A 22,796-nucleotide genomic window follows, 5' to 3' on the forward strand; every position below is an offset into this window, starting at 1 on the left:
TATACAGACATCTACGGGGACTGCTTGATAGCCCTCTGTATTAAAGAGTAAGGCGACTAGCCTACTGACAGTGGATATGCATTGCTGTCAACGCGGCACACAGTGTCCAAGTACCAGCAGTCGCAAGACAATCGCATCAAGTCTGCGCCACCCCGCATACTTAATCCACCACATAGGCGGCAACAGCCCCCAAAGAAGCCTTGCTTCATATACCCCGCAATCACCGCGAACCAAGAAAACAAGAAATGTAGCATTATACCGCTAGTTAAACAATCCAAAGACCTTATAAATATAGAGCAAAAACCAAAGGGTATCTGAAACTTCATCTCCATCTTCATCTCCATCAAACCCACACCCACACCTACACCCAACGCAAACCATAAACAAAAGGCAGCACTAGGAGACAAATCTATCTACTCCTTCTTCACCAGCCTCACCACCGTCTTCCACCCCTCCACAGCCGTATCCCGCGCATCCTCCCACCGACTCTCATACGCCTTCCTCGCCAACGTCTCCACCTCTTGGTTCCAGCGATGTTTCAAGAAGTCCTTCAAGACAGGTTTCGTCTTCCGGTCTTCCTCCTCACCCGGACGCTTCTGGGTCTCTTGAGGCAATAAGCGACGGTCGTATGCGCCTGCTGATGAGGCCAGCCAGTTCAGAGCGCGGGTTTGTTCGCGAATGGCATTGCGCTGTTCCAGGCGATTGGCTTTGTGTACTTGGAGGGAGATGTACAGGACGGAGGTGGTGAGGGCGAAGCCGCTGAACTGATTCGGGTGTAATTTATGAGATTTTGGTTTGGTTTGATTTGTATGTGAGGGAGGATGGAGTTAAAGGGATGGAGGGATGTAGGATAAGTGGATGAAGAGGTAGGAGAGTAGTAAGGGCATAACGGGGGACTTACGAAGCCAGCGAAGAAGCCCATGTTAATCTCTATTTTAGAAATTACAAGAGCGGATATTCACAAATGGTTTGACCAAAGCCAAATAGAGGATGTCGAGATTGGTAAAGTGTACAGACGAAAGCGGGGGGTTCTTCAAAGCCCTTGCGGACAATCAGACAATCGGGATTGATTGAGATGGAACGACGAGGAGTATCGGTCTCGTCTGATGTGGCCACCAAGCGGAGATGTGGGACAAAATAAATATGTCCGATTTGTCCAAATACCACTGTACAGTTCAGGCAAAAGAGACTCCCCAATTATAAGACGCAAAAGAACTCAATGGGGATCGAAGGAAGGATTGAAGATCAGAGATGTTCCTAAACGGAGGAGAAAGTCGGGGCTGCCGTACCCGCACTCCGATTGGCTACGCGGCGAATCGAATCTTTCCGCCCATCTCCATCTCCAGCTTCATCTTTCCCTCTCAACGACAACGAAAAACAACCCGTGAGTCCTGATATCCCATTTATCCTCCACCCCGGTTTCAATTCCATCCGGTCTCTTCGAATTGATCCATCCCATCCCACCGCCTGGCCCCCGAAGCCAGCTTATCCACACTCCGCCCCGAACAGAAACCCATATCAAATAAACCACCCTCACCACCACCGACGCTATGGCCGGAGGTGCTGCCAAATTCCGCCATCTGAGCCGCAAGTCCTCTCACAGACAGGCCCTCCTCCGTAACCTCGTCACCTCTCTCTTCCAGCATGAATCCATCACAACCACATGGGCCAAGGCCAAGGAGGCGCAACGACTGGCCGAGAAGCTGATCACCCTGGGCAAGAAGAACACCGAAGCGAGCCGGAAGCGCGCATTGTCGACGTTTTATGTATGATGCTGCCCCTCTATCCTTTTCTTTCTTTCTCAAGACATATTTCCTACATACCATGGAGGATATACGATAGATGAAAGCGAACAATCTCAACTAACCAAATAAATAATCAGACCCCCCACGAACTTCTCCCCAAGCTCTTCGGTCCTCTTCGTGAACGCTACGCCGAACGTCCCGGTGGCTACACGCGAGTTCTGCGCGTCGAACCCAAGAAGGATGATCAGGCCGCCAGTGCAATCCTGGAGTTGGTGGATGGACCTAAAGATATGCGGTTTGCTTTGACGGCGCGGACAGTTGCTAGACAGCGGTCTCAGGGCTTGGAGACCCTCAATGAACTCACCACAATGAATGTGAATAAGGTCACGCGGTTCCGGAAGGGGGGAATCTCTGATCTCGAGAGGGAGATTAAGCGCTTAGAGATTACTGGTCATGGAAAGGAGGAGGCGGGGAAGGCGAAGCCTGCGAAGCAATAGAGTGATGAATGAGTGAGTGATGGGTGTGGTGGTGGCCTAGTTGGCCTTTATATTGTGTACCTTTACTATTTCTTTACCTTCACTGCTGTGTGCTTGGGCCTTGTGTTTTGGCTAGTCATGATTGTGTAATTTTAGCTGTTTTTTTCTGTGGTGTCGTGTATGTAGACTGGACCCTTCTGACCGCAGCCGTCGAGATTATTCCCGGGTAGTAATAACTACTTGTTGCAAATACTTCAATATCTCAACACTTGGTGTCATACAGTGTATTTATCTAAGCACTATCGCCTGCCCCTCCCAAGCCAGCAAGATCTAGCAAACATAGCAATGCTCAAAGTACATCGAGTAATTCAGGTTTCCAACCAAGTCCCGAACGCCCACGAAATCCCAGTCGTCGACAGCGAGGGGTTGGGCGGCGCTGACAGGACCTTGAAACCCAGTTCCCACTCATCAAATCATTCCTCTCTCCCACTAGAGATGCGACGCTGATCACAACTAACAGTTCCCATGTCTAATCTTCCAGAGATACAGAACGGCCGCGTCAGGAACCTTCGTCACCAGCAACACATCACGCCAACATTGAACCATATGTACTTTTGGTAGAAAACAGTCAAGTAGTAGTATCACTCTAATGAAAAAAAGCTTTGTCTGCCCTAGGCAGGAGCACGTCAATTGACCCGTGGCAGGCTTGCTCCGCCAGAAATAACAAGCGGCCCGTTTTTGGTGGCGGGGAGCGTGTTGCCCGAGTAAGGATGCGTCGAGTTGGGCCCACTGCGCGGTTTCAAGTCAAAGTCAGAAGGCACCTCGGACGGTGGTGGCTTGGGTGGCAGATGTGACGGTGTCCCCCACTTCGCAATAGAATCTCTGCCTCCCGAAGGCCCACCGCGGGTCGGGCCATGTCCAACTGAACCAGGCATGTCTTGAGCCTTGCTGTTCAAATCTTGGAATCCGGACCACTGGGGCTGCATGCCCGGCTGCATACCTGGATATGGGTTCATACCGTGCTGGTTGCCCTTGCTGGGGTGCCGTGCTAACGTCGCACCACCAGGGACAAATGAGCGGGTTTGTGGGTTGAAAGGCGACCTATTGAAGCTTCCGGGCAAAGGGTGAGCACCGCCGTGGCCCTGCATCCCCGGGCTCATGGGCTGTCCGGGATATTGAGCATAAGGATAAGATGTCGGTGTTGGAGGCTGCGTTTGATAGCCGGCCCATCCAGTTGGGGGAGGATTGCGATGTGATGGTTGTGGATAGCCGCCGGGATAAGGTGGCGTGGACCAACCAGGATTGGGTTGATATTGGACGGAGTTTGGCATAGGATAGCTGCTCAAAGCAGGGGACGACTTAGTGGATGCCATCGCGGGCGACTGGTTGATGGTCGCATATCCAGAGTAGGGGGACTGCTGGGGCACAGGGCCGTTCTGCCATGGGCCACTGGGGGTCATCTGAGGCGATACAGGCATCGAATAATGTGGCATAGCATTCATGTTCATGGGCCCGGAATACATTGGACCAGTCTGGCCACTATGACCGTAGCCCATACTAGGCGGCGACACACCGGGTCCCACCATGCAAGGTTGGGCTGGAAAAGACGGATCGTTGACAGCCATGCCGTAGGGCATTGGTCCGTTGGCATAAGGCATTCCTGGGTAATACGCGTTGAATTGAGATCGAACCTCGAAACTGTCATCGTGAGGAGTTTTCTGGCGCTGTGCCTTTTTGCGTCCACTTGTTGAGCTCGAGCGTGACATATTGGTTCCGGTAGAATCACCATTGGCGTTCTCAGTACTCTTCGATTCGGTAAAATCACGGAAAATTCGCTCCCTAGCTTCCTGGTACTTGGCCTCCCTCTCCTCGCGAGTCAAGGTCAACCTGTCCTTGGCTGGGGTAGATCCCCGCTCCCCGTCGTTTCCGCTGTCCCCGGCTTCGGATCCGTTCTTAGATGCAGCGGAGGAGCTTGCCGCGATGCTACCCTCGGTGGAAGGCCGCTCACTATCGGTACGACGCATGATCTTCATTGCAGGCATGGCGGGAGGCGGAGTACTGTTAGTCGCAGCGTGGAGAACTGAGAGAGGCGTAGGGCTACAAAAATTAGCACAAGTCAACCATGAAAGATGTGAGGATCGCAGCGCAGACGTACAGCCGACAGAAAGGCGTCCGATGAAGCCGGACGGACGTGACATTATTGTCAACGAAGTGCGTCAGATGGTAGTAATCGCCCAGCTTGTGTGCAAGGAGCCGCCCAAAAGCGTTTGAAGGCGGGAGTTCCAAAGAGTGCTCCCTAGGAAATCATCAGAATATTGAACCCAGAACCACAAAGGCAGCATGGTGGCCGACTTACTTAGAATTCTGTATAAAGTATCGGACCTTTTCTTCCAGTTGAAGAATCAAGAGGCGGTCTTTGGGGGACTTCATAGCCTCAAGGAGTTTCTCGTCGGGCTCTGACGGGAACCCATGTATAGGCCGTCCTGCTTGGAAAGCATCGGCATTCGGGTAATTGTTGGCGACAGTGTCTGGCAATATGGCACCATTTGTGCGCTGCATACCATCAACGAATATAGGTCCCGTGGGCTGCAGAATTCCCCGTGGTCTCTGTAAGAATCCGCGGGCACCTGACTCTGACCCTGTCAGTGAGTTCGGAGCACCGGAGGCGTGCCCAGATAGGGACTCCTCCTCATCAATGGCCTGAACGCTCGCACTGTCATCCGGACGCAAAGAATCTTTTTCGTCCATTGCGAATGTCGTTACAGAAGCCATGCTCTTAGAATCGAAGCTCGTGGGCTTGGTCGAGGAGTTTGAAAGATGGGTACGATCGTCCTCAAACGAGTTCTCTCGTTTCAGAGAAGCGTTGTCTGCAACCTCATTGGAGAATACAGGACCGTCGTGGTACTTTTTGTCATCGATGTGGACACCATGTACGGCCTGCGATAGACTGTCGACGTTTCGATCAACAGCGGCAGCCTCGTTTCGGACAGAAATCGGGTCTCCCTGGCTGGAGGGGACATTTTCCGAGCCATGTTGTTCGGAACATGATGAAGGGTCATCGACGGACTGTGAGCCGTTCAAATCGTCAGATGATACGGGGACTTCCGAATTTGATGGCGGAGGCATGGCCGCAATCTGCTTGAGCGGGTCAGCGAGAACCCGCCGTTGGCCGACTAGCAACGCAGCACCTACCTTTGCAAAGGAAAGACGATGCTCGTCTCTTGTGGAACTGTTGGATGCCATTATTCCGTGACTCTCTGAGCCAAACGTCCAGGGTTCTTGTAGCGTTTCCTTCCGCTAAGACAATAAACGATCGGATACGGACGGATTGGATAAGGGGAAAACCCGACGAGAGACTGCACTCTACCCGCTCAGGTGTTGACGAAGAAAAAAGCCGAAATGAATATCGATCAAAAGCCACTCAAAGATCCCACTTCACACAAGCCCAAAAAGAAAGACGGCACATATCTGGAAAACGTAGGTCGCCATAAGGAAAGCTGCTTCGACGTCAGGTCCGGTCGGAATGCCACAGAGCCGTGCTCTGTGAGAAGCGGGGTGGAGAGGACTGGCTGATCAGGAGCCGGAATATGGGATGCAGGCAAGCATGCAGAGAAAGAGAGGAAGGAAGAAAGAAGGCTGCTCTTACACGATGGTCAGAAAGATTGGCTCATGGCTTTCGATATGCAACGCTTGTCTTTTGGGGGGCAGAGGGGGAAATGAGGTTTCCTTCCACTAACAATGAGACGATCGGGACACGAACCAAGCCAGCCGGAAAAAGTAGGGAGTGGGAGTCGAGACGGAAGCGCCCTTGGACTTCCACTAACACCGGAGGGCAAATTTGGGGGGAAAGTGGATGTGGATGGGGGGTGGGTAAAAGGGCAGGCCAACGATGCTGGACCGGCTTTTTGATCTTTTGGGCTGAGAAGGAACGAGCAACGCTTCAAGTCAATCGGGCGGGTTTCGCTTGGCTCCTCCTTCGTGGGCCGCTGCCCGCGCTTAGCCGCGCGCTTAATCTAGTCGGCCTGGCCCACATTCTGCCTGCGACAGCCGCGGGGAGGAAAGAGCTTGGGTTTGGGATATCCAGGCTGATTTCCTGGCGTGCGGGGATCTTTTTCTCTTTTGTGTTCTTGTGTTTCAGACAGGCAGCCGATCCATAGCTTCTTTACGTATCCGCTACTGGCTTGATAAGTGCCCCGGATGAATCGCTATCGAAATGCTCCCGGCCTCAGAGGCCCTACCAAGGCTACTCCTAGCACCTTGTGCCAAAAATGCCTGAAACGAGATACGTAAAGACCATCTACACTATAATTCCATATTTGCTGACGGTCCCAGCACGGCACTACAGCTATGAATGTAAAGTGACCGCCCAAGAGCGGCCGTACACGTCTCGTCCATCACGCACGCAGCAGTTATTGAACCCCAAACTGCGGCCGCAACTCTCAGCTGATGTCCCTAGTGACTCATCACGCACGTAGGTCTATCCTTTCTATCTAGCTCATGAGCGAGCTGTCAAGAGCACGAGCTAAAAATGCGTACAGGAAAGGACTAGCGACTGAGATCCTTGCCAAGCGTGAGGAAGAACGAGGTCGCAAAAGAGAGCATGATGAGGCGGACCCTCTTGATAGTCGCACTCAGACCTCTAAACGAGCTCGGTCAGCATCATCACATTCGGTCAGCTCGGTATCAACGATATCAACTAGTCGGTCACACTCAAGATCGCCCCCTCGCCATGCGGACTATGGTGCACGAAAGGGCCATGGTCGAACAAGGTCCATCTCTTCCCATGTTTCTGGACAAAGGAAGAGACGCTACAGCGATGCGTCTTCTCATGATTCCGCAGTCTCCTACTCGTCCGGGGACAGAGACTCTCGTTCTCGATCGCGTGAGTGGCAGGGTGACAGGAACACCCGGCGGAGGCGTCGAGAATCCAGCCCTGAAGAGCGAGGCCGGCCTCGACACCTGTCACGGGATCGTGAACGACGAGACAGGTCCCGAAGTCAGAGCGTGGATCACAGCCGAATTGCCCGGACGAGACGGTCTGCGACCCCAGAGAAGCGACCAGAGCGTGGCTATCCTGCTTCAAGAGACTATAGGGATGGTCCGAGTCACTCGCAGAAAGACGGACGGGGCCAAGGTCGCGCGCCGCCTCCGCCCCGTGAGAGGAGTCTCAGTCCTTACAGCAAGCGTCTTGCGTTGACGCAGTCCATGAACCTGGGCAACTAGGTGTCTTTGGCTTGCGGTTTTGAATAGAAAAAGTACTGGACAACGGATGTGCGGGAGTTTGGCGTTTTCCCTCTTTCGAGGCTCATCATTACGGGCTGGTTCTCCAAGGATTATAAACGGGGGACTGTACTATAGTAAGACCATACAGAAGGCTAATGCATTGAAAGTAAATTTTCCAAGTAAACCGTATGCAGAGATCCTCAACGCCTTGCGACACTTGTCCCAAATCCTCCAACTGTGGGCGCCTGTAAAAGCAAGATGCAAAGAGATGAGACCGAATCGCAACTGCTACCATACATCTTCCCATGGGGTATCAAAATCATGCCTCGTCATCCTCCAGACCGTTGCCTGCCTCCTCTTCTTCCCTCTCACGGACATGAATGCCCTGGACCAGCATATCACCTTCAATGCCCACTTCCTCGCCCTGTTCACCTCCATTGGCACCTGTTCCTTTCGCCTGAGCTGCGCGTTGTGCCTCTTCTATCCGTTGGCGGACCAGTTTCGCGATCGCGTTCTGAGTTCTAACATTGAGGACGTTCATCTTCTCATCCAGGTCCCGCTTCAGATCCCAATTCGGCTTCTTGGGCTGTAGCTTGAAGAGGTCAATGGGCTGGTCACCTTCCTCATCCTCCTTGGCTTTCTCTGCGGTGGCCCTAGCGATTTCTGCAGCCTGCGCTTCCACGGTGATCTGACCATCTGATGGGGCGGTGTCGAATCCCAGCTTTGGGCCGCGCATTTCTGCGTCGTAGTTCCTCCCGGAGAGGTATTGCTTTGTTACATCGGGAGCAGCATCTTCCAATTCTTCATCGGCGGCACCAGCTTCGGTCAATGGCTCTGGCTCTGGCTGTTTCCGCTTCAGCGCGGCAAGCTTTGCAAGACGTGCTTTGCGCTCATTTGCCGCCGCATCGAGAGAAGCATGGTTCGACGACATCACGGCGGGGAGAGGAGGGTCGGATATAAAAATCGAGCGGGGGGAAGGATTTCACGATATGGTGTAAGTACGGGGTGAAAAACGAGTAACGATCCTTTTATTCTGCCCGCAGAAAGCTCCGAGTCTCTTCGAAAGGGTCTCGCGTCACCCGAGAACTGAGACGATGTGATGATGAAGTCTAGAATGATCTTTCGGTAGGTACTTGCTTGTGCTTTGGTTATCGGGCGGTGCTGCGCCACATCTGTAACGCACCAGCCACATCGGCGCCGGAGCAAAATCCGGCGGCGGAGGGAAAGATTATTGGCTACAACAATCGTGCTTCCCTTCGTTCCCCGGCCCCAAACCCGCGCGGTGATTGTTCTCGCAACTTTCAATCGAGATATGAGCTGAACAAGCTGTGAGTCTGAATGTTACCTTGTCCGCACTATCTCCCGCGTTCCCGCGTCTGCGCTGGATTGCCGGTCTACAACCCGCAGCATAGGCTCCGCCTCGGGCGACGGAGAGAAGGGCCCCAGGATGCAAGATCCTTTGTCGACAATGCGCCGCAATCGAATACCTCCAGTCAACCAGATACTTTTTCAAATGGTATGAGGCATTCCAGTGTCTACAGCACTGTTATTCCAGAAATGAAGACCCAACGCCTCTTCCATACAACTACCTTCGGCCGATCTGCAGGGAATAGTGTACTTCATAACCAGCCCTCGATTACCAAAAGGGAGTTCTCACTTCTGTCACCCGGAGCTGCTTCTCGCAACGCAACTTTACTATCGCTCATCAACAAAAACACTACACTATCCGTCGTGCAGAAACGCAGTTTGCGTACCCCGCCTACCCTCGCGAGCTTCAGCGATGTGAAGCCGCTCTTGACATTACGCTTTGGAAAGGAAACCAAAGCCTTGGATTTGGCTATCAGGTCCGGATCATATACGTGCAGTGGTGATGATATTCGAAAATGGAGGTTTGCGCAGAGAGAGTTATTCCAAGCGAAGTACGATGGGAGAGAAGTGCAGGAAGAGTTGGTGCCTTACCCTCTAGACTCGAAAGATAAGGCGTTGCTGGAGACAATTCAAACGGACAGCCTAGGAGCGTTCCGTGAGGCCTGGAATGGCCTTACTCCGCTGGAAATGGAGATCCACTGGGGACGATTGTCGCTGTGGCTATTGCGGAACTCTCCTGAGCTGGCCTTGGAATTCCTCTTAGTCACATGTCAGGCTTCTGTCAAGCCAGTCTTTGCCATGATTGCGGACTGTCTTATTTATCTGGACACTCTTCATTCTCGTGAGATGCAGCGGTGGACCAAGAATTCCCACAATTATCAGTCTGTCATACGTGCCTGCTTGGACCCCATGCAGTGGCCTGTCTCCTATGTGCCGCAGAAGGGTGTGCGCTTCTTCATAAAGAAGGCTGATCGTAGCGCCGTCTATGAGGCTTGGGACCTTGTGGAGACCCGGAAACACAGGTTGAAGGGCGAGACCTACCTTGGTTTCATGGGCCGCTTCACGGAATTCAAAGACGTTGACAACGCACTCCTGGCACTGCGCAGGGCTGGGCGGCAGTTTTGGAGATTACACCAGAGTCCCATGGAGATAGCGGTTTCACGCCATTGCAGCAAGCTCTTAGTTCTCGACTCGGTTGTGGATGGCCCGGATGGACGCAATTTTCGCATTCTTCCCGAACTCCTCAGTATGGGGGTGCAGCCTGACCGAGACATGATGAACGTGGTACTTTCCAACGCCTTCAAGACAGGGGATCCTCAATTAGGGCTTGACGTACTACGCCACATGAAGGCTCAAGGCTTCCAACTTGATTCGTACACTTATCTGACTCTACTTAGCGATGCTGTCGCTCGTCAAGACAGGGAGCGAATGACGCACCTGATGGAGGAACTTGAAAGCCAGCCAGAGCTCAAGAAGAACCCTTATATTGCGAGCAAGCTCTTTCACTCTCACTTCGTTTTCAACGTGAAGCACCTCGATGGTGCTACTGACCGCCGGGAAATTTTCTACTCTCTGTTGCGCATGTATTGCGAGCTGCATGACATAACGCCCTTGAAGGAGCTCTCGATTGTCCCTCGTCAGTACGATCTTCCAACGACTGGCGAGAAGACACCACCGTCCGTCATTGCCTTATATCTCGTTATTGCGACTTGGCTTCGGTGTCAAGCCCACGTGGGCAGTGTCGAACGTGTCTATAACAGGTTCCGGGAATTGGTGTTGCAAGGTCACAAAGACATAGCCCCTTTGGCTGCGACCGACCATACCTACAATGAGTTCATGCTTGCGTATCGCAACAACCCACACGGGCTGCGACCCGCTGTGCGCGTTGTTGAAGATATGTTACAGTCTGCCACTGAAGCTGGCGCCAAAACTGGCAGCTCTGAACCCACTTTCACGCAGACACCGCCAACGGTCTTGACTTGGACGCTGCTGTTGAGTGCCTTCATCTATAACAACCAGCCACTCGCGGCTGAGAAGGTGAGAGAGATGATGGCCAAGCATGGAGTCGTATACAGTATGACGACCTGGAATGTCATCATCAGCGGGTTTGCGAGTCAGCAGAATGCATCTGCTATCGCGCAGTCAATTAAGGATCTCGAGGATCAGGGCTTGTCTATCGATGCTTACACGATGAAGGGCCTACGCTACCTTCGGGATCCAGAGCAACTCTGGATTGCTGTGGAACAGCTGGACCTGAAATCTGCCTCACATTTGAGGAGGGATGCTTTCAATCCGAACCCCGAATATCCCCAGCTGGACGAAGCGGAAACTGAGCAGCTGCTCGATCGAGGCCTGCAACGTCTAAAGGCCAACGCATGAGATACCCTTTCTTCTGTTTTCCCGTCTGTTTCTGTTTATTCTCTTGCATCTCTAGCGCGGACCTGGGATTACGGTGGTTTCGGACAAAATCCTTTTTGAACATAGACATCCTGATAGTGTAGAATTTATGTACGATATACAGATCAATAATCATGAGAGACCCCTGCAAGAAAAGAAGATGCGAAAAGAGAAGCTTCAGTAACGCCACCACCTGGTAGAATGACCATCTAATCTGAGACCGCAAGGAGTTGGGGCGAGTCGATCAGCCGCCGAAGAAGATCGAGACCTGGCAAGAACATGGGTATTAGCATCGGAGTTAAGCTAGCAATTGGTTCCCGCAGGGTGCTTGGTATACTCACAGCCATCACGACGCAGCATATACTGACATAGGGGCTCAACCGTTCACCAATTCGAGCACACTTCCAGAAGATCCCAAAGAAGCTAAGACAATATCAGGTCAGAACCGTGTCACTTCATAGACTCGACATGAGGTCCACTTCAGACAGCAGCAGTCAGCAGCACTTACCCGCTCTGATTGCGGTCCATGATCCCAGGCATCATCGAGTGCGCATATGTGCTCGTGCAGATGATAAGCAAGAACACGAGCAGAAGTGATTGAAAGTTGAACAAGGCAGACTGCATCATGCACTAGAAGTTAACGATCCATCACCAGTAGAAGTGGCAGCAAGTGGGAAGATTGCGGAGTATATTCACTGACCATCTTGATAGTATATTCCCGTAGTTGGAAACCTCACTGCCTCTTAGTTACTTTCTCCTTCTCTTCTTTGCTTCAATCCCTCCCAGGTTGTCTGTATCTCAAAAGGTACCTTTTATCGGTCGTGTGTAAACCAACAGACGAGAAGTAACAACTGATGAGCCAGAACGACTTCCGTCCCGCGCGCAACCAAACCAAGTGATTCTGCCACCATGTCTTCCGTCACGAGTCCCCACCGCCTTTCCGCGCGGAAGTCCGGCCATCGTTCCGCCGCAGCTCCTGCTTCAATTCGCAACACATCTTCTGCTGCCCGTCCAGCCTCGCAGCCTCTCCGCCGTTCTCTGCCATCGCAGCAGACTTCTAGGGCTTCACCAGCCCCTCCCCGTCAGCCCAGCACTGGCCATGTGTCGAGTCAGCTCGCTTCTGCTTGGCCGTTCAATCCCCAGGAAACAGAACTAATCCGCGCCGGATATCGTCCCGCCTTTAAACCGCAACCCGTCGCCGAAGCGGACGAACAGTCCTCGAACAATAGCAACAAGAATAGCAATAAAAAGGGGACCAAGAAGAAGAACACTAATAATATGGCGGAACCACGAGCCCGTGCCGCTAGGCACAAGGGTCAGATGAACTTTGCATCTGAACGTACGTCCGTCGCCGTTGGCTTCAATCGATAAACTAGATCTATATTGGGTTGTCGTTGCTAACATTAACACACATATCAGTCCGTCTCCTCCTTCTTGCCTATGGTGACCCCCGTCCGCACCCATCTTACCCTCCCGAGCCACTCCCCGAAACCATCCGTGTACTGGACGAGATTGTCACCGACTTCGTTCTCGAGATGTGTCACGGTGCGGCACAGTACGCCAGCTACTCCCGCCGACAGAAGATCAAGGTTGATGACTTCCGATTTGCGTTGCGCCGGGACCCGAACAAGCTTGGTCGTGTGCAGGAACTTCTTCGCATGGAGCGTGAGCTGAAAGAGGCTCGTAAGGCATTTGATCAGAATGATGATCAGGTCGGTAACTTGAAGGATGCGGGCAAGAAGGGCCTTGAAGAACTTGGTGAAAGCGTTGATGGGAAGAAGAGTAAGGGCAAGGGGAAGAGAAATGCAAGACGCGATTCGGACGCAACTGAGGATACAGCGCCGAAGAAGCGAAAGGTCGTGGGATGAGCTGAGATTTGATCTCGTCCGATACCTTTCTTGCTGCTCTGGCTGCTGACTTCGTTTTTATCTTTTCTGGCGTTCGGGTCCACAGGGGTAGGGTTATTCCACCTGCATTTCTACACATATATGATATCCACTACTATCTGGTCGGCATTGGGGGGCGTTACTTATGTATCAAGATTGGATATTACTACTTAGTTAAGAGCAACTAGCTCCCTGAATTGATGAAAACTATCAAGGGATCTATCATTACTGTAAAAGGTAAAGCTGCATCGATAAGAAATGATCTGCCCTAAATGATACTCTATTGCAACGTCTATCAACGGAGACAGGTACGATAGTCAACGTGCCACAAATATACTGCATATGTACCTCAAAACCACCAAGACTACCCTACCTTACCCTACATCACATACAAGAAAACTGGACAAAAGACGAAATGCAAGCATCTGTTGCAGGGCTGATTGCATGTACGTAAAAATATCTCTTTCTGCTCTCTTTTCCCATTTCTTTTCCATTTCAAGCCAGACAGACGGACTCCCATACGCCGTTCGTTGCTCTTTTCTTTCATTCTTTCATTCTTATTTCTTTTTCCTCCTTTCCGTTTTTTGGGGTTCGTTGGGTTCGGTCTTCGTAAGGTCCTATCCATTCCTTATGATGCTCAATTTTTCGGGGCGATCATTGATGAGGGCGCGTATTGGTTGGGATGTTGATGCCTGCCATTGCTAGATGCGGAACCAGCCCTTGTAGGTAGGCTTCCATCCATACAACATGACTTCAGTTCCCCTGGGTTGGCACAAGAAACCGGATATGGACTGGAAACATATCATATATCCAGGAAATGAAACGATATCAAGGGGGACATGCTTTTTGTTGCGTGGCGAGAGAAATAAACTGAAAAGAAAAAGAATTTTGCACAAATGAAATAAATGTTAAAAAGAGAAATGGAAAGGTATCGTTATAATAACCCTATGATATCCTCTTACGCGCGAGCCTCCTCTCCACTCCGTTCTTGAGTCCGCTGTTGCCCGCCCCGGCCTCCTTTGCCGCCCCGTTGGCCGCCGCGCTTGTCGCCCGACTCGCCGCTGCCGGACTCGCCTCCAAGAGTCAGCTGGGCGGTTGCTAGCCGGTTGGACAGCTCCATCTGTGTACGGATGGTGTTGGCCAGGTAGGACACGACCAGAACGTCCTGGATGTGGTTGTTGCTGTTGGGTTTGGTTAGTTTGATGCTTGGTTTCAAAGAGATAACTGAGGGTTGGGGGAGGAGAAGGGGCAACATACAAGTCACGCTCAATGTCAGCGGGCTCAACCTTAGGTGCCAGAGCCAAGGTGTTGAGCAGGTACTGGCCCAGGGCCGTCGAAGCAGGAGCCTCCTCGTCAATGACAGACTCAACGTAGCGGGAAACCCGGTCGATCATGCCCAGAACATCCTCAATCGCACGCTCCAGAGCCTCGATATCAGTGAAGATGTTGGCACGACGCTCCTCAGCATCACGGGCCGCAGCAATAGCCTCCAGACCACTCTTCTCGGCCTCACCGTAGCGGATCTCGTAAGGGACGGGGATGAAGGCGGCGCTGTCGGCGGCTCTCTCCGCGGTCACACCAACGGGGGCGGAGATGTAGGCGCGGGTTTCGATATCCTTTCCAGCCTCGGTGGAGACGGTCAAGTGGACGGCAGGGTGAGGCCATGTGCCATCACCCTGGCCGCTGTAGAAGTTCTGGATCAAAGCGGAAAAGGTGTTCAGCTCGGACGAGGTGGCGTACCAACCCACGAGCACTTCCTTGGGGTTGGCCTTCAGGTGCAACGCAAGCATCTGCTTCTGGTATTCCATGTCCACCTCAACCTGGTCTGTCGTCTCCGTGTGTCCAACAGCGAAGGTGCTGCGGATTTCCACCTCGGTTCCATCCTCGGATCTGGTTCCCAGCAGAGTACCGATGACACGCTCCTGGTCAGCGTTGCGACGGAGGGAGTGGTCCAGGATCGAGAAGAGTGCCTAGCCCAGAGAGTTAGCACTATGACCCAGGTCGAAAAGTCTGTAAGACCCAGCCATATAACACGTACCTGGGGCTGGATGACAACGTTCAGAGGGGCGGTTGTCGGTGCAGTCCCCACTGCCACGGGGCCCAGAGGGCGAGCGAGGTGAAGGAAGGAATCAGCTTCAGCCATGATGAAAAATAGGTCGAGCGGTCTCTCGGGTTGATCTCGTCCTGGCCGGGGGGGGGAAAGAGTGGCACTCTGGGGTTCGGGATACTAATTAAATCTTCCGCCTCTGATGCCGCGACGGAGGTTCTGCTGCGAGGCTCAAATTGTGTGTGCGCAAAGGGAATTTCGCGCTAAGATAAGATAAGCAACTCCCCCCCAACGCCGCGAAAAAATAATCCGCCCAACTGCAATCGACCCCGAATTGTTGCTGTTCTAGTGGCCATTAGCCAATTTAATTTTGCTTTTACTTTATTATCAATGGCTCCTCCAAGAGGCAGAGCTCCTAGAGGCCGCGGAAAACGCTCGAGAGGGCCCGTCGGGCGCCGCGATGCCTTCCAGGCTTCTCGGGTTGCCGACATAGAGTGAGCATCACTTCCGCGCTGGTCTCTACAGTAAAGCTGACCAACCATGCAGGTCTGATGATTCTTCGTCCGGTGAAGATGGTCCTGTCGATGAGCATATGGAGGGTGGTATGGCCGAAGAGGAAGTCATGGACGTCGGTTCATCCAGCGACGAAGAGGATGAGGAGAAGTCTGGTCGCCCTTACAACGAGCTGCTACAACTCTTGAACACATCTACCGACTCCAAGGGTCCGGCCCGCAAGAGGAGAAAGGTGGACCATAAGACTACAGAGACCGTCGAGGTTGTTCGCGAGGACCCTGTTGCGGAGGAGGACGAAGAAGCTCTCGGGGAGGACGATCTTGAGCAACAAGAGCCTTCGGATGAAGAGGACAATGGAAATCAAGAAGATGCTGGTGCACAGGATAGTGATGACGAAGACGGTATGAGATTATGCTGTTGCTTTGTTTTGCCATTGCACTAATGTTCAACAGACAACGATCCTTTCGACACGCACTTCACGAACCCTACGGAAGACGAGCTGGCCAAGAAGATCAAGGCTATTGGGGAGAACAAGTGGAAGAATGCAAAGAAGGAACTGCCAGAAGGCTTGAGGCTTGTGCGCACTATTCCAGATACTGGAGACGATGCGTCCTGGCTACCTCCAATGAAGCAGATCTCAAGCGTGAAGGTGAGCGTGGCAGCCCTAGTCTACTGATACGGCCGCTGATCTATATCCGGTACAGCTTAAGAGAAAACTCAAAGAGCCAGCCTCCGATAAATTCCCCCAAATCGGTGGACAGGCCCAGCACATTGCTCCGTACATCTTCGGCTACCAGGACGTCCTGTATGGAGCCCGGACGCCATCCAACTCAGCCCAGATGCGCGATCTTCTGGCCCTCCACGCCACCAACCACGTGCTCAAGACCCGCGATCGAGTGCTCAAGAACAACACACGCTTGGCCAAAGAGCAAGACGCCGACATCGATGTCCGAGACCAGGGCTTCACTCGGCCGAAGGTACTTTATCTCTTGCCCACCAAGCAGGCTTGTGTGCGGGCCGTCGAGTCCATCACGCGCTTCTTCCAACCCGAGCAACAAGAAAACAAGAAACGTCTCCTCGACACCTTTTCGGCGGCTGATGACCCGTCATGGGAGAGCAAGCCGGACGACTTCCGCGAGCTCTTCGGTGGCAATGACGACGACATGTTCCGTCTGGGTCTCAAGTTCACCCGCAAGACTGTCAAGTATTTTGCGCAATTCTACACCTCCGATATGATCCTGGCCAGTCCACTTGGTCTACGCACCATCATGGACCAGGCAGAGTAAGTCGACTAGCTCAACCCTCGGGTCCAGAACGTTCTATCTAATGCCTCACAGTGTAAAGAAACGCGATCACGACTTCCTTTCGTCTATCGAAGTAGTAATCGTCGATCATGCGGATGCATTGCTCATGCAAAACTGGGATCACATCGACTACATCATGAAGCACCTCAACCTGCAGCCCCGAGAGGCACATGGATGTGACTTCAGTCGTGTACGGACATGGTACCTGGACAACAACGCGCGGTATGTGCGGCAGATGATCATGCTCACCTCATTCGTCACTCCGGAGATGAACTCGGTGTTCTCGACGCACATGCACAACACCTCGGGCAGGGTCAAGGCCACGCCGATCCACGCGGGCGCGATCACCGAGCTCCCCCTCCCGGTCTCGGTCAGGCAGACATTTACCCGCTTCGACTGTCTCTCGCCGGCGAAAGACCCCGATGCACGGTTCAAGCACTTCACCACGACCATCCTCTCGTCGCTGGTGCGCGACATTGCCTCCGGTCGCGGCAAGGCCAGCGCCGGCGGAACCCTGATCTTCATCCCGTCGTACCTGGACTTTGTGCGCGTGCGTAATCACTTCGCCACGTCGCAGCAGACCACCAACGTCTCATTCGGAGCCATCTCCGAATACACAGAGCAGCGGGAGGCGGCGCGGGCTCGCTCGTATTTCATGAATGGGCGCCAGTCGGTGCTGCTGTACACGGAGCGTCTGCACCACTTCCGTCGGTACCAGCTCCGCGGGGTCAAGCGGATCATCATGTACGGAGTGCCTGAGAACCCGGCGTTCTATAGCGAGATTGTCGGGTTCCTGGGATTGGATCCAGCCGCGTTGGTCGAGGCGGCCGAGGGAGGCGTGCGCGCGTTGTTCTCCAAGTGGGATGCGCTGAAGCTGGAGCGGATTGTGGGCACGCAGCGTGTGGGCAATATGATGCGCGAGAAGGGAGGAGATACTTTTACGTTTATGTAGATCATATATACAACTAGGAGCTGTATAATCTATGTGTATACTGTTGAGACAGACCAACAACTAAACACACAGTCTGGGCACGGACCTTGAGTAATTAATAAAGTTTGATCCCTGCTGCTCACATGCAGATGTACATCTCATTGAACTTCCATGTTGGCGTCATATCCGCCCATGTATTCTGCTTCATGATGTGATATCGCAGTATATCTGTTGACCTTGTGTTAGTGTCACCTCAAGAAACATATATCTGGATGATATTTAGTAGATCCGATAAGCGCACCACAACCAAGGAACCATTCTCATGCACAGCCAGCAACCCCCAAGGATACCTGCATAGCATTTCAATCAGATTGTTATGCTTCCTGAACAATACAATACATTCTCATATCCTCTTACCAACAACACACATCAATCGATATACAACATAAGAATAGTAAGATTCGGACAAACTCCCCTCCAAACCGAAGGGTGTCACAAGGGCCCGATTAGTCATGCAACAAAAACCAGGCCGATCGCGGCTCTAAAAGAAGTTTGGTGTCACGGGCTTATTTTGACTGGGATTTATATTTTCTTCTTCTGATTAATAAAAAAGTGATATCGTCGCATTCCAGTGCTCTTCCAGCCGGTCTGTTGACTTGCAAGTTTTTCTTCCTCTTTCCAAAGGGGCGCAGGGATACACTACTTTTACTTATTTTTCTTGTTTCATCCATGAGTACATGAACGATTGAACGATATTTCAACCCATTTTGCTTTTTCATGAATTTATGATTTACGAAGGAAAAGGAAATACCAAAGCAAAATAGAATCACTTACCTGGATCCACTGGAAACAAAATGTCTCTGAATCCGTCTGACGCAAGGGGCGTCAACTCGACCGCGGGTGAAGAAACTCAGCAACAATATGTAACTTTACTACCGGCTCAGAACAATCAGCTTGATGAACAGCAGCACGTTGTCTATTCGGAGCAGACGCCACTGCTTCATTCGGGACATGGGCATGTTTCTGCTTCTGCTTCTTCAACAATGCAACACTGCTCAACTCAGCCATGGTGGAAGACGGCGCAGCAGGTATCCTGCGATGTCTGGCTGCAGGGTAAGGGCATGATCCTGGTCATGTTCGCGCAGTTCTTTGGTGCGTCGATGAATGTCATGACGCAGGTTTTGGAAATCAAGGGTCGTGATGGGAAGGGGTTTCATCCGTTTCAGGTGCGTTCTTTCTATATCACCTACCTATCTGCTGGATAGCTATCTCCTAGTAGATGGAAGCATCATCTACTGTGTGTACTGTGTAGGGATCGCCCACTCATGGGGCTCCCTCTAGTGAAGACACTAGATATCCCTGCTCAGGAACCCGGCTGATCCCCGTACTACAGATCCTGTTCGCCCGCATGTCTATCACTGTTCTCGCTAGTTACCTCTACATGTGGTACGCGCGAGTACCACATCCGTTCGGAACGCGCGAAACCTTTACTCTGCTGATGCTGCGCGCTGGAGGTGGATTCTTCGGCGTCTACGGGCTCTACTACTCCGTTCAGTATTTGCCGCTCTCCGAGGCGACCGTGGTGACTTTCCTCGCGCCGATCCTGAGCTGCTATGCTTGCTCGCTCTTGATCCCCAACGAGACCTTCACGCGCAAGCAGCAACTTGCCGGACTGGTCTCGCTGGCGGGTGTCGTTCTCATCGCTCGGCCGTTCCCGTTCATGCGGTCGGGCGCCGACTCCGAAGAACCGGAGCAAGGCGATAAGCCCGGTGCCACCGATAGCTACCACCACGTGCTGGCCATCGTGGTGGCTACGTTCGGAGTGCTGGGAGCCTCGTGTGCGTACACCACGATCCGGATGATCGGACAGCGCTGTCACCCGCTCGTCTCAGTGACTTACTTTTCCTCATTCACGACGGTCGTAGCTACACTGGCGATGCTGGTCATGCCCTCGGTTCCGCTGGAGCTGCCGGGAACGCTGTGGGAATGGACGCTGCTTCTTGGGCTGGGTGTTAGCGGATTCTTGCTGCAGTTCCTGCTCACGGCAGGTCTGGCGTATGTGCCGCCAGTGCGGAAGACCAAGCCCAAGACTTCGGTGAACTGGGATCGGGACTATGGTACGCGCGATGAGGAGGAGGAAGCATCAGCAAAGCCAACATCGTCTGGGTCGCGGGCTACTTTCATGCTGTACACGCAAATGCTGTTTGCCGTGTTCTACGACCGGGCGATCTGGGGTAGTACGTTGTCGGCGGTGAGCTGGGCGGGATCGGCGCTGATCCTGGTGAGCGCGATGTATGTGGCCATGGCGCGAGAGGGCGCAAAGGGAACCGCATCCGAGGAGAAGGAGGGAGGAGATCAAGAGGGCACGGACGAGAACCGGGCTGGAGTGGCTGCAGAAGCGCGTCTGGAGGAGGGCGGGGAAAGACAACAGAGCGGGGGTCGCGCATGAGGCGTTTTGCAAATCGCGCGACGATCTGAGGGATTTGCCTGAAGTTCTTTGGGAGGGGGGAAGAAAAAAGGAAGCAGGTCGGCGTCACAGTGCATAGCTCGACCGCGGAGGGAAGAGGTTGAGCGATGCCACATGTCGATAGGGGGAGGAAGGGCTCACAATGCATAGCATACTGGCGCAGAGCATAGCAGTATATAGAAAAGGATATATGAAGTCACTAGTTATGGGGTTGTGATTGATTGATTAATTGATTGATAGCAGTGAAAGTGAGGCGGTCGGATGCAGTGGTACTTCCATACTAAGTATACGCTAGTAAATGATGCCAGTCCGCAAGTGGCAAAGTGTGTAGAGAGCTCCACTCCAATGGGCATCTCCAATTGCTTTTGAGGGTTGTGATTGGCCATAATGCAGGAAAGTGGCTGAAGCTCTTCCTGGATTGGGACTGTGATAGGCTCGCTTCAATACTCTTACCGGACTAATACTGATACTGACGGAGATAGTGGAGGGAGGGCAATCCGGGGATATCACTTCTTCTTATACTACTCTTTAGTACTTTGTCCATGTAGCATCTCTACGTGGCATTCTCAATTGGAACAACCCAGGATACCAACCATTCTCAGTCTACAGTTCAACATCAATACTACTACTACGACAACCGGAGCACTCTGATCCTACCGGCGAGCTTGACTGCAGCATCCCTGCATGTGAACCAGTTGATTGGCCGCCACCACGTCATAAGGTTGCACTTGAGACCGTGCTGTTCCGATTCTCGAATATTAACTAATTTATTACTTTATACTCTTCTTCTTAAATGTTGCTATTATCACTTCGTACTTCTTTCTATCTCAGTGTGTATCTGTGCATTTCCCACTAGCTTATATATGTATAAGCTAGGCCCGTCATTCTTTCTCTATACTCAATCATACTTATACATCTTTTAGACTTACATTCTATATTTTATCCATACATCTAAACCACTAGACTAGACAAGATATATACCCATTGAAATATACAAAATGCGCCACTTCGACACCTGGATCCTCCGCGACCCCTACTCCATCTTCCACTACTATCCCACAGGCAAACGATGGCCAGAAACCATTCGCGAATTGATTCAATCTCGTCAAATATGCAGTCCTCCATCTACATCCTCCTCCAACGACAACATCATACCATCCGCAGCAGCAGACAGCACTTCCCAACCAACAAGCAGCTTCTTCCAACGTCTGCCCCCAGAAATCCGCCTCATGATCTACGCCTACGTCTTCAACGACTCCCCCAACACCAGTCCCAACCCCAATGACACCACCACTACTACAAACACAACCATCCACCTGGTCCAGATCCGCAACAAAATCCACCACGTCCGATGCACACACCCCTCCCCACTCGACAAACACCGCCAATGCTGTCCCCAAACCATGGCCAGATGGCGCACCTCTCCCACCACCATCCCCAAACCCATCATCACCACTACCACTACCACCACCATAAACCCTCCCAAAGGAACAAATCAAGCAAAGCAACACGACACAAACAGCACCCTCTACCCGCACACCCACCCCTCCCTCCCCACCACCCTCTCTCGCAACACCACCTCCCCGCTCCTAACCTGCCGAGCCATGTACCTCGAGTCCGCACCCCTCCTCTACTCCCTCACGACCATCGACACAGACGACCTCTACACCTTCCTCTCATTCATCAACACCATCTCCCCCCATCTCCGGAAATACATCAAGTCCCTCACCGTGCAATACACACCGATCTGGCAGCCCATGGCTGGCCAGGAATATCCGTTTTCAGTGTATACGCATACGCACAATGATACGCTATGGGCCGGATTCTGGGATGCCGTGGCGAGGAAGTGTCCCGGGTTGGAGAGGGTCAGGTTAGGGTTGGATTTGGGGACCGTGTTTGCGGTTAATAACCATGTAGGAGGAGGTGGGGGGATGTCGGTGACTGGGGGGAATATGGTCAGTTTTGGGACTGAGGAGGAGTGGGTGAGGCCGTTGTTACAGGTACGGGGGTTGAAGGGGTTTGAGTTGGGGGTGATGGTTAGGTGTGATCGGTTGGCGAGACGGGTGTTGGAGAATGGGTTGGTGAGGGATGTGCAGGTGCTTAGGGAAAGGTTGGTGGAGGTGATGTGTCGGGAGAGGGTGGATGGTGGGTTTATGAGTGAGGAGGATGTGGTGGGTGAGAGGAGGGGGAGGTTGACTATTATGGCTGCTTGAAGGGAAGAAAGTGATGTTTAAAGCGTTTTGTTGCATGATAGATACCCTGGTTTTGTTGGTTGTGTGCACGATAGAAGTCATCATTGGTTAGACTGACTACTATATATACTGCATCCCAATACTGCTACTACCACTTCTCATATCCATGAATGAATTAGCCCTTCTATCAATCAATCTAGCTGTACATTACCATCCATCCATCCATCCATCTCATGCCGTGAATAAG

The 22,796-nt window shown here is 52.4% G+C and overlaps 15 protein-coding genes across 15 annotated transcripts; 9 read left to right on the plus strand and 6 right to left on the minus strand.

Annotated features, from left to right (window-relative positions):
* Positions 1 to 21: 21 nt before the first annotated feature.
* On the minus strand, positions 22 to 511 carry BO88DRAFT_154080 (uncharacterized protein). Its single transcript, XM_025701542.1, has one exon. The coding sequence runs from the start codon at positions 342 to 344 to the stop codon at positions 57 to 59; it is 288 nt and encodes a 95-aa protein (XP_025558623.1). The 5' UTR covers positions 345 to 511; the 3' UTR covers positions 22 to 56.
* Positions 339 to 1,226, minus strand: BO88DRAFT_408140 (MICOS complex subunit Mic12 family protein). Its single transcript, XM_025707632.1, has 2 exons — positions 902 to 1,226; positions 339 to 764 (listed from the first exon to the last, which is right to left on the minus strand). Exons 1-2 carry the CDS (start codon positions 920 to 922, stop codon positions 414 to 416), a joined length of 372 nt encoding a protein of 123 aa, XP_025558624.1. The 5' UTR covers positions 923 to 1,226; the 3' UTR covers positions 339 to 413.
* A 136-nt stretch (positions 1,227 to 1,362) lies between these two features.
* On the plus strand, positions 1,363 to 2,488 carry BO88DRAFT_408141 (mitochondrial 54S ribosomal protein bL17m). Its single transcript, XM_025707633.1, has 2 exons — positions 1,363 to 1,766; positions 1,883 to 2,488. The coding sequence occupies exons 1-2, from the start codon at positions 1,551 to 1,553 to the stop codon at positions 2,240 to 2,242; spliced, it is 576 nt and encodes a 191-aa protein (XP_025558625.1). The 5' UTR covers positions 1,363 to 1,550; the 3' UTR covers positions 2,243 to 2,488.
* A 419-nt stretch (positions 2,489 to 2,907) lies between these two features.
* Positions 2,908 to 5,464, minus strand: BO88DRAFT_350250 (putative R3H domain protein; the record flags this gene model as incomplete). The annotated part of the gene is made up of 4 exons (XM_025703489.1): positions 2,908 to 4,318; positions 4,377 to 4,517; positions 4,578 to 5,356; positions 5,414 to 5,464. 4 exons carry the CDS (start codon positions 5,462 to 5,464, stop codon positions 2,908 to 2,910), a joined length of 2,382 nt encoding a protein of 793 aa, XP_025558626.1.
* Positions 5,465 to 5,636: 172 nt separating this feature from the next.
* Positions 5,637 to 6,508, plus strand: BO88DRAFT_154102 (uncharacterized protein). The gene has a single exon (XM_025701544.1). The coding sequence runs from the start codon at positions 5,809 to 5,811 to the stop codon at positions 6,376 to 6,378; it is 570 nt and encodes a 189-aa protein (XP_025558627.1). The 5' UTR covers positions 5,637 to 5,808; the 3' UTR covers positions 6,379 to 6,508.
* Positions 6,281 to 7,444, plus strand: BO88DRAFT_396600 (zinc finger CCHC-type containing 10; the record flags this gene model as incomplete). Its single annotated transcript, XM_025705246.1, has 5 exons — positions 6,281 to 6,503; positions 6,557 to 6,692; positions 6,760 to 6,806; positions 6,847 to 7,060; positions 7,084 to 7,444. The coding sequence occupies exons 1-5, from the start codon at positions 6,419 to 6,421 to the stop codon at positions 7,442 to 7,444; spliced, it is 843 nt and encodes a 280-aa protein (XP_025558628.1). The 5' UTR covers positions 6,281 to 6,418.
* An 86-nt stretch (positions 7,445 to 7,530) lies between these two features.
* On the minus strand, positions 7,531 to 8,558 carry BO88DRAFT_408145 (CCDC12/cwf18 family protein). The gene has a single exon (XM_025707634.1). It carries the CDS (start codon positions 8,373 to 8,375, stop codon positions 7,764 to 7,766), a length of 612 nt encoding a protein of 203 aa, XP_025558629.1. The 5' UTR covers positions 8,376 to 8,558; the 3' UTR covers positions 7,531 to 7,763.
* Positions 8,559 to 8,698: 140 nt separating this feature from the next.
* BO88DRAFT_408146 (pentatricopeptide repeat protein) lies at positions 8,699 to 11,371 on the plus strand. The gene has a single exon (XM_025707635.1). The coding sequence runs from the start codon at positions 8,783 to 8,785 to the stop codon at positions 11,189 to 11,191; it is 2,409 nt and encodes an 802-aa protein (XP_025558630.1). The 5' UTR covers positions 8,699 to 8,782; the 3' UTR covers positions 11,192 to 11,371.
* Positions 11,372 to 11,453: 82 nt separating this feature from the next.
* On the minus strand, positions 11,454 to 11,833 carry BO88DRAFT_429273 (protein kish; the record flags this gene model as incomplete). Its single annotated transcript, XM_025709134.1, has 3 exons — positions 11,454 to 11,477; positions 11,551 to 11,632; positions 11,718 to 11,833. 3 exons carry the CDS (start codon positions 11,831 to 11,833, stop codon positions 11,454 to 11,456), a joined length of 222 nt encoding a protein of 73 aa, XP_025558631.1.
* Positions 11,834 to 12,204: 371 nt separating this feature from the next.
* On the plus strand, positions 12,205 to 13,313 carry BO88DRAFT_408148 (putative transcription initiation factor TFIID subunit 13). The gene is made up of 2 exons (XM_025707636.1): positions 12,205 to 12,548; positions 12,629 to 13,313. The coding sequence occupies exons 1-2, from the start codon at positions 12,488 to 12,490 to the stop codon at positions 13,075 to 13,077; spliced, it is 510 nt and encodes a 169-aa protein (XP_025558632.1). The 5' UTR covers positions 12,205 to 12,487; the 3' UTR covers positions 13,078 to 13,313.
* Positions 13,314 to 13,327: 14 nt separating this feature from the next.
* On the plus strand, positions 13,328 to 14,032 carry BO88DRAFT_154228 (uncharacterized protein). The gene has a single exon (XM_025701546.1). The coding sequence runs from the start codon at positions 13,438 to 13,440 to the stop codon at positions 13,798 to 13,800; it is 363 nt and encodes a 120-aa protein (XP_025558633.1). The 5' UTR covers positions 13,328 to 13,437; the 3' UTR covers positions 13,801 to 14,032.
* Positions 14,033 to 14,053: 21 nt separating this feature from the next.
* Positions 14,054 to 15,238, minus strand: BO88DRAFT_429275 (eukaryotic translation initiation factor 3 subunit F; the record flags this gene model as incomplete). Its single annotated transcript, XM_025709135.1, has 3 exons — positions 14,054 to 14,276; positions 14,353 to 15,065; positions 15,134 to 15,238. The coding sequence occupies 3 exons, from the start codon at positions 15,236 to 15,238 to the stop codon at positions 14,054 to 14,056; spliced, it is 1,041 nt and encodes a 346-aa protein (XP_025558634.1).
* Positions 15,239 to 15,439: 201 nt separating this feature from the next.
* Positions 15,440 to 17,988, plus strand: BO88DRAFT_408150 (UTP25 family protein). Its single transcript, XM_025707637.1, has 5 exons — positions 15,440 to 15,636; positions 15,689 to 16,056; positions 16,108 to 16,304; positions 16,360 to 16,937; positions 16,993 to 17,988. Exons 1-5 carry the CDS (start codon positions 15,533 to 15,535, stop codon positions 17,909 to 17,911), a joined length of 2,166 nt encoding a protein of 721 aa, XP_025558635.1. The 5' UTR covers positions 15,440 to 15,532; the 3' UTR covers positions 17,912 to 17,988.
* Positions 17,989 to 18,744: 756 nt separating this feature from the next.
* Positions 18,745 to 20,339, plus strand: BO88DRAFT_349983 (DMT family transporter; the record flags this gene model as incomplete). Its single annotated transcript, XM_025703476.1, has 2 exons — positions 18,745 to 19,116; positions 19,284 to 20,339. 2 exons carry the CDS (start codon positions 18,745 to 18,747, stop codon positions 20,337 to 20,339), a joined length of 1,428 nt encoding a protein of 475 aa, XP_025558636.1.
* An 849-nt stretch (positions 20,340 to 21,188) lies between these two features.
* BO88DRAFT_408152 (uncharacterized protein) lies at positions 21,189 to 22,709 on the plus strand. Its single transcript, XM_025707638.1, has one exon. It carries the CDS (start codon positions 21,356 to 21,358, stop codon positions 22,568 to 22,570), a length of 1,215 nt encoding a protein of 404 aa, XP_025558637.1. The 5' UTR covers positions 21,189 to 21,355; the 3' UTR covers positions 22,571 to 22,709.
* Positions 22,710 to 22,796: the final 87 nt, after the last annotated feature.

The sequence above is a fragment of the Aspergillus vadensis genome (genome assembly GCF_003184925.1).
Source record: "Aspergillus vadensis CBS 113365 unplaced genomic scaffold BO88scaffold_28, whole genome shotgun sequence".
Lineage (NCBI taxonomy): Eukaryota > Fungi > Ascomycota > Eurotiomycetes > Eurotiales > Aspergillaceae > Aspergillus > Aspergillus vadensis.

Bases quoted from the DNA above. Each gene is read 5' to 3' on its own strand.
- BO88DRAFT_154080 (XM_025701542.1), bottom strand. From the start codon at position 344: ATGGAGATGAAGATGGAGATGAAGTTTCAGATACCCTTTGGTTTTTGC.
- BO88DRAFT_408140 (XM_025707632.1), bottom strand. From the start codon at position 922: ATGGGCTTCTTCGCTGGCTTC. The intron at 765-901 runs GTAAGTCCCCCG...CACCCGAATCAG, and splicing joins TGGGCTTCTTCGCTGGCTTC to TTCAGCGGCTTCGCCCTCAC.
- BO88DRAFT_408141 (XM_025707633.1), top strand. From the start codon at position 1,551: ATGGCCGGAGGTGCTGCCAAATTCCGCCATCTGAGCCGCAAGTCCTCT. The intron at 1,767-1,882 runs GTATGATGCTGC...ATAAATAATCAG, and splicing joins GCGCATTGTCGACGTTTTAT to ACCCCCCACGAACTTCTCCC.
- BO88DRAFT_154102 (XM_025701544.1), top strand. From the start codon at position 5,809: ATGGGATGCAGGCAAGCATGCAGAGAAAGAGAGGAAGGAAGAAAGAAG.
- BO88DRAFT_408145 (XM_025707634.1), bottom strand. From the start codon at position 8,375: ATGTCGTCGAACCATGCTTCTCTCGATGCGGCGGCAAATGAGCGCAAA.
- BO88DRAFT_408146 (XM_025707635.1), top strand. From the start codon at position 8,783: ATGTTACCTTGTCCGCACTATCTCCCGCGTTCCCGCGTCTGCGCTGGA.
- BO88DRAFT_408148 (XM_025707636.1), top strand. From the start codon at position 12,488: ATGGCGGAACCACGAGCCCGTGCCGCTAGGCACAAGGGTCAGATGAAC. The intron at 12,549-12,628 runs GTACGTCCGTCG...CACACATATCAG, and splicing joins GATGAACTTTGCATCTGAAC to TCCGTCTCCTCCTTCTTGCC.
- BO88DRAFT_154228 (XM_025701546.1), top strand. From the start codon at position 13,438: ATGTACCTCAAAACCACCAAGACTACCCTACCTTACCCTACATCACAT.
- BO88DRAFT_408150 (XM_025707637.1), top strand. From the start codon at position 15,533: ATGGCTCCTCCAAGAGGCAGAGCTCCTAGAGGCCGCGGAAAACGCTCG. The intron at 15,637-15,688 runs GTGAGCATCACT...CCAACCATGCAG, and splicing joins TCTCGGGTTGCCGACATAGA to GTCTGATGATTCTTCGTCCG. The intron at 16,938-16,992 runs GTAAGTCGACTA...AATGCCTCACAG, and splicing joins ACCATCATGGACCAGGCAGA to TGTAAAGAAACGCGATCACG.
- BO88DRAFT_408152 (XM_025707638.1), top strand. From the start codon at position 21,356: ATGCGCCACTTCGACACCTGGATCCTCCGCGACCCCTACTCCATCTTC.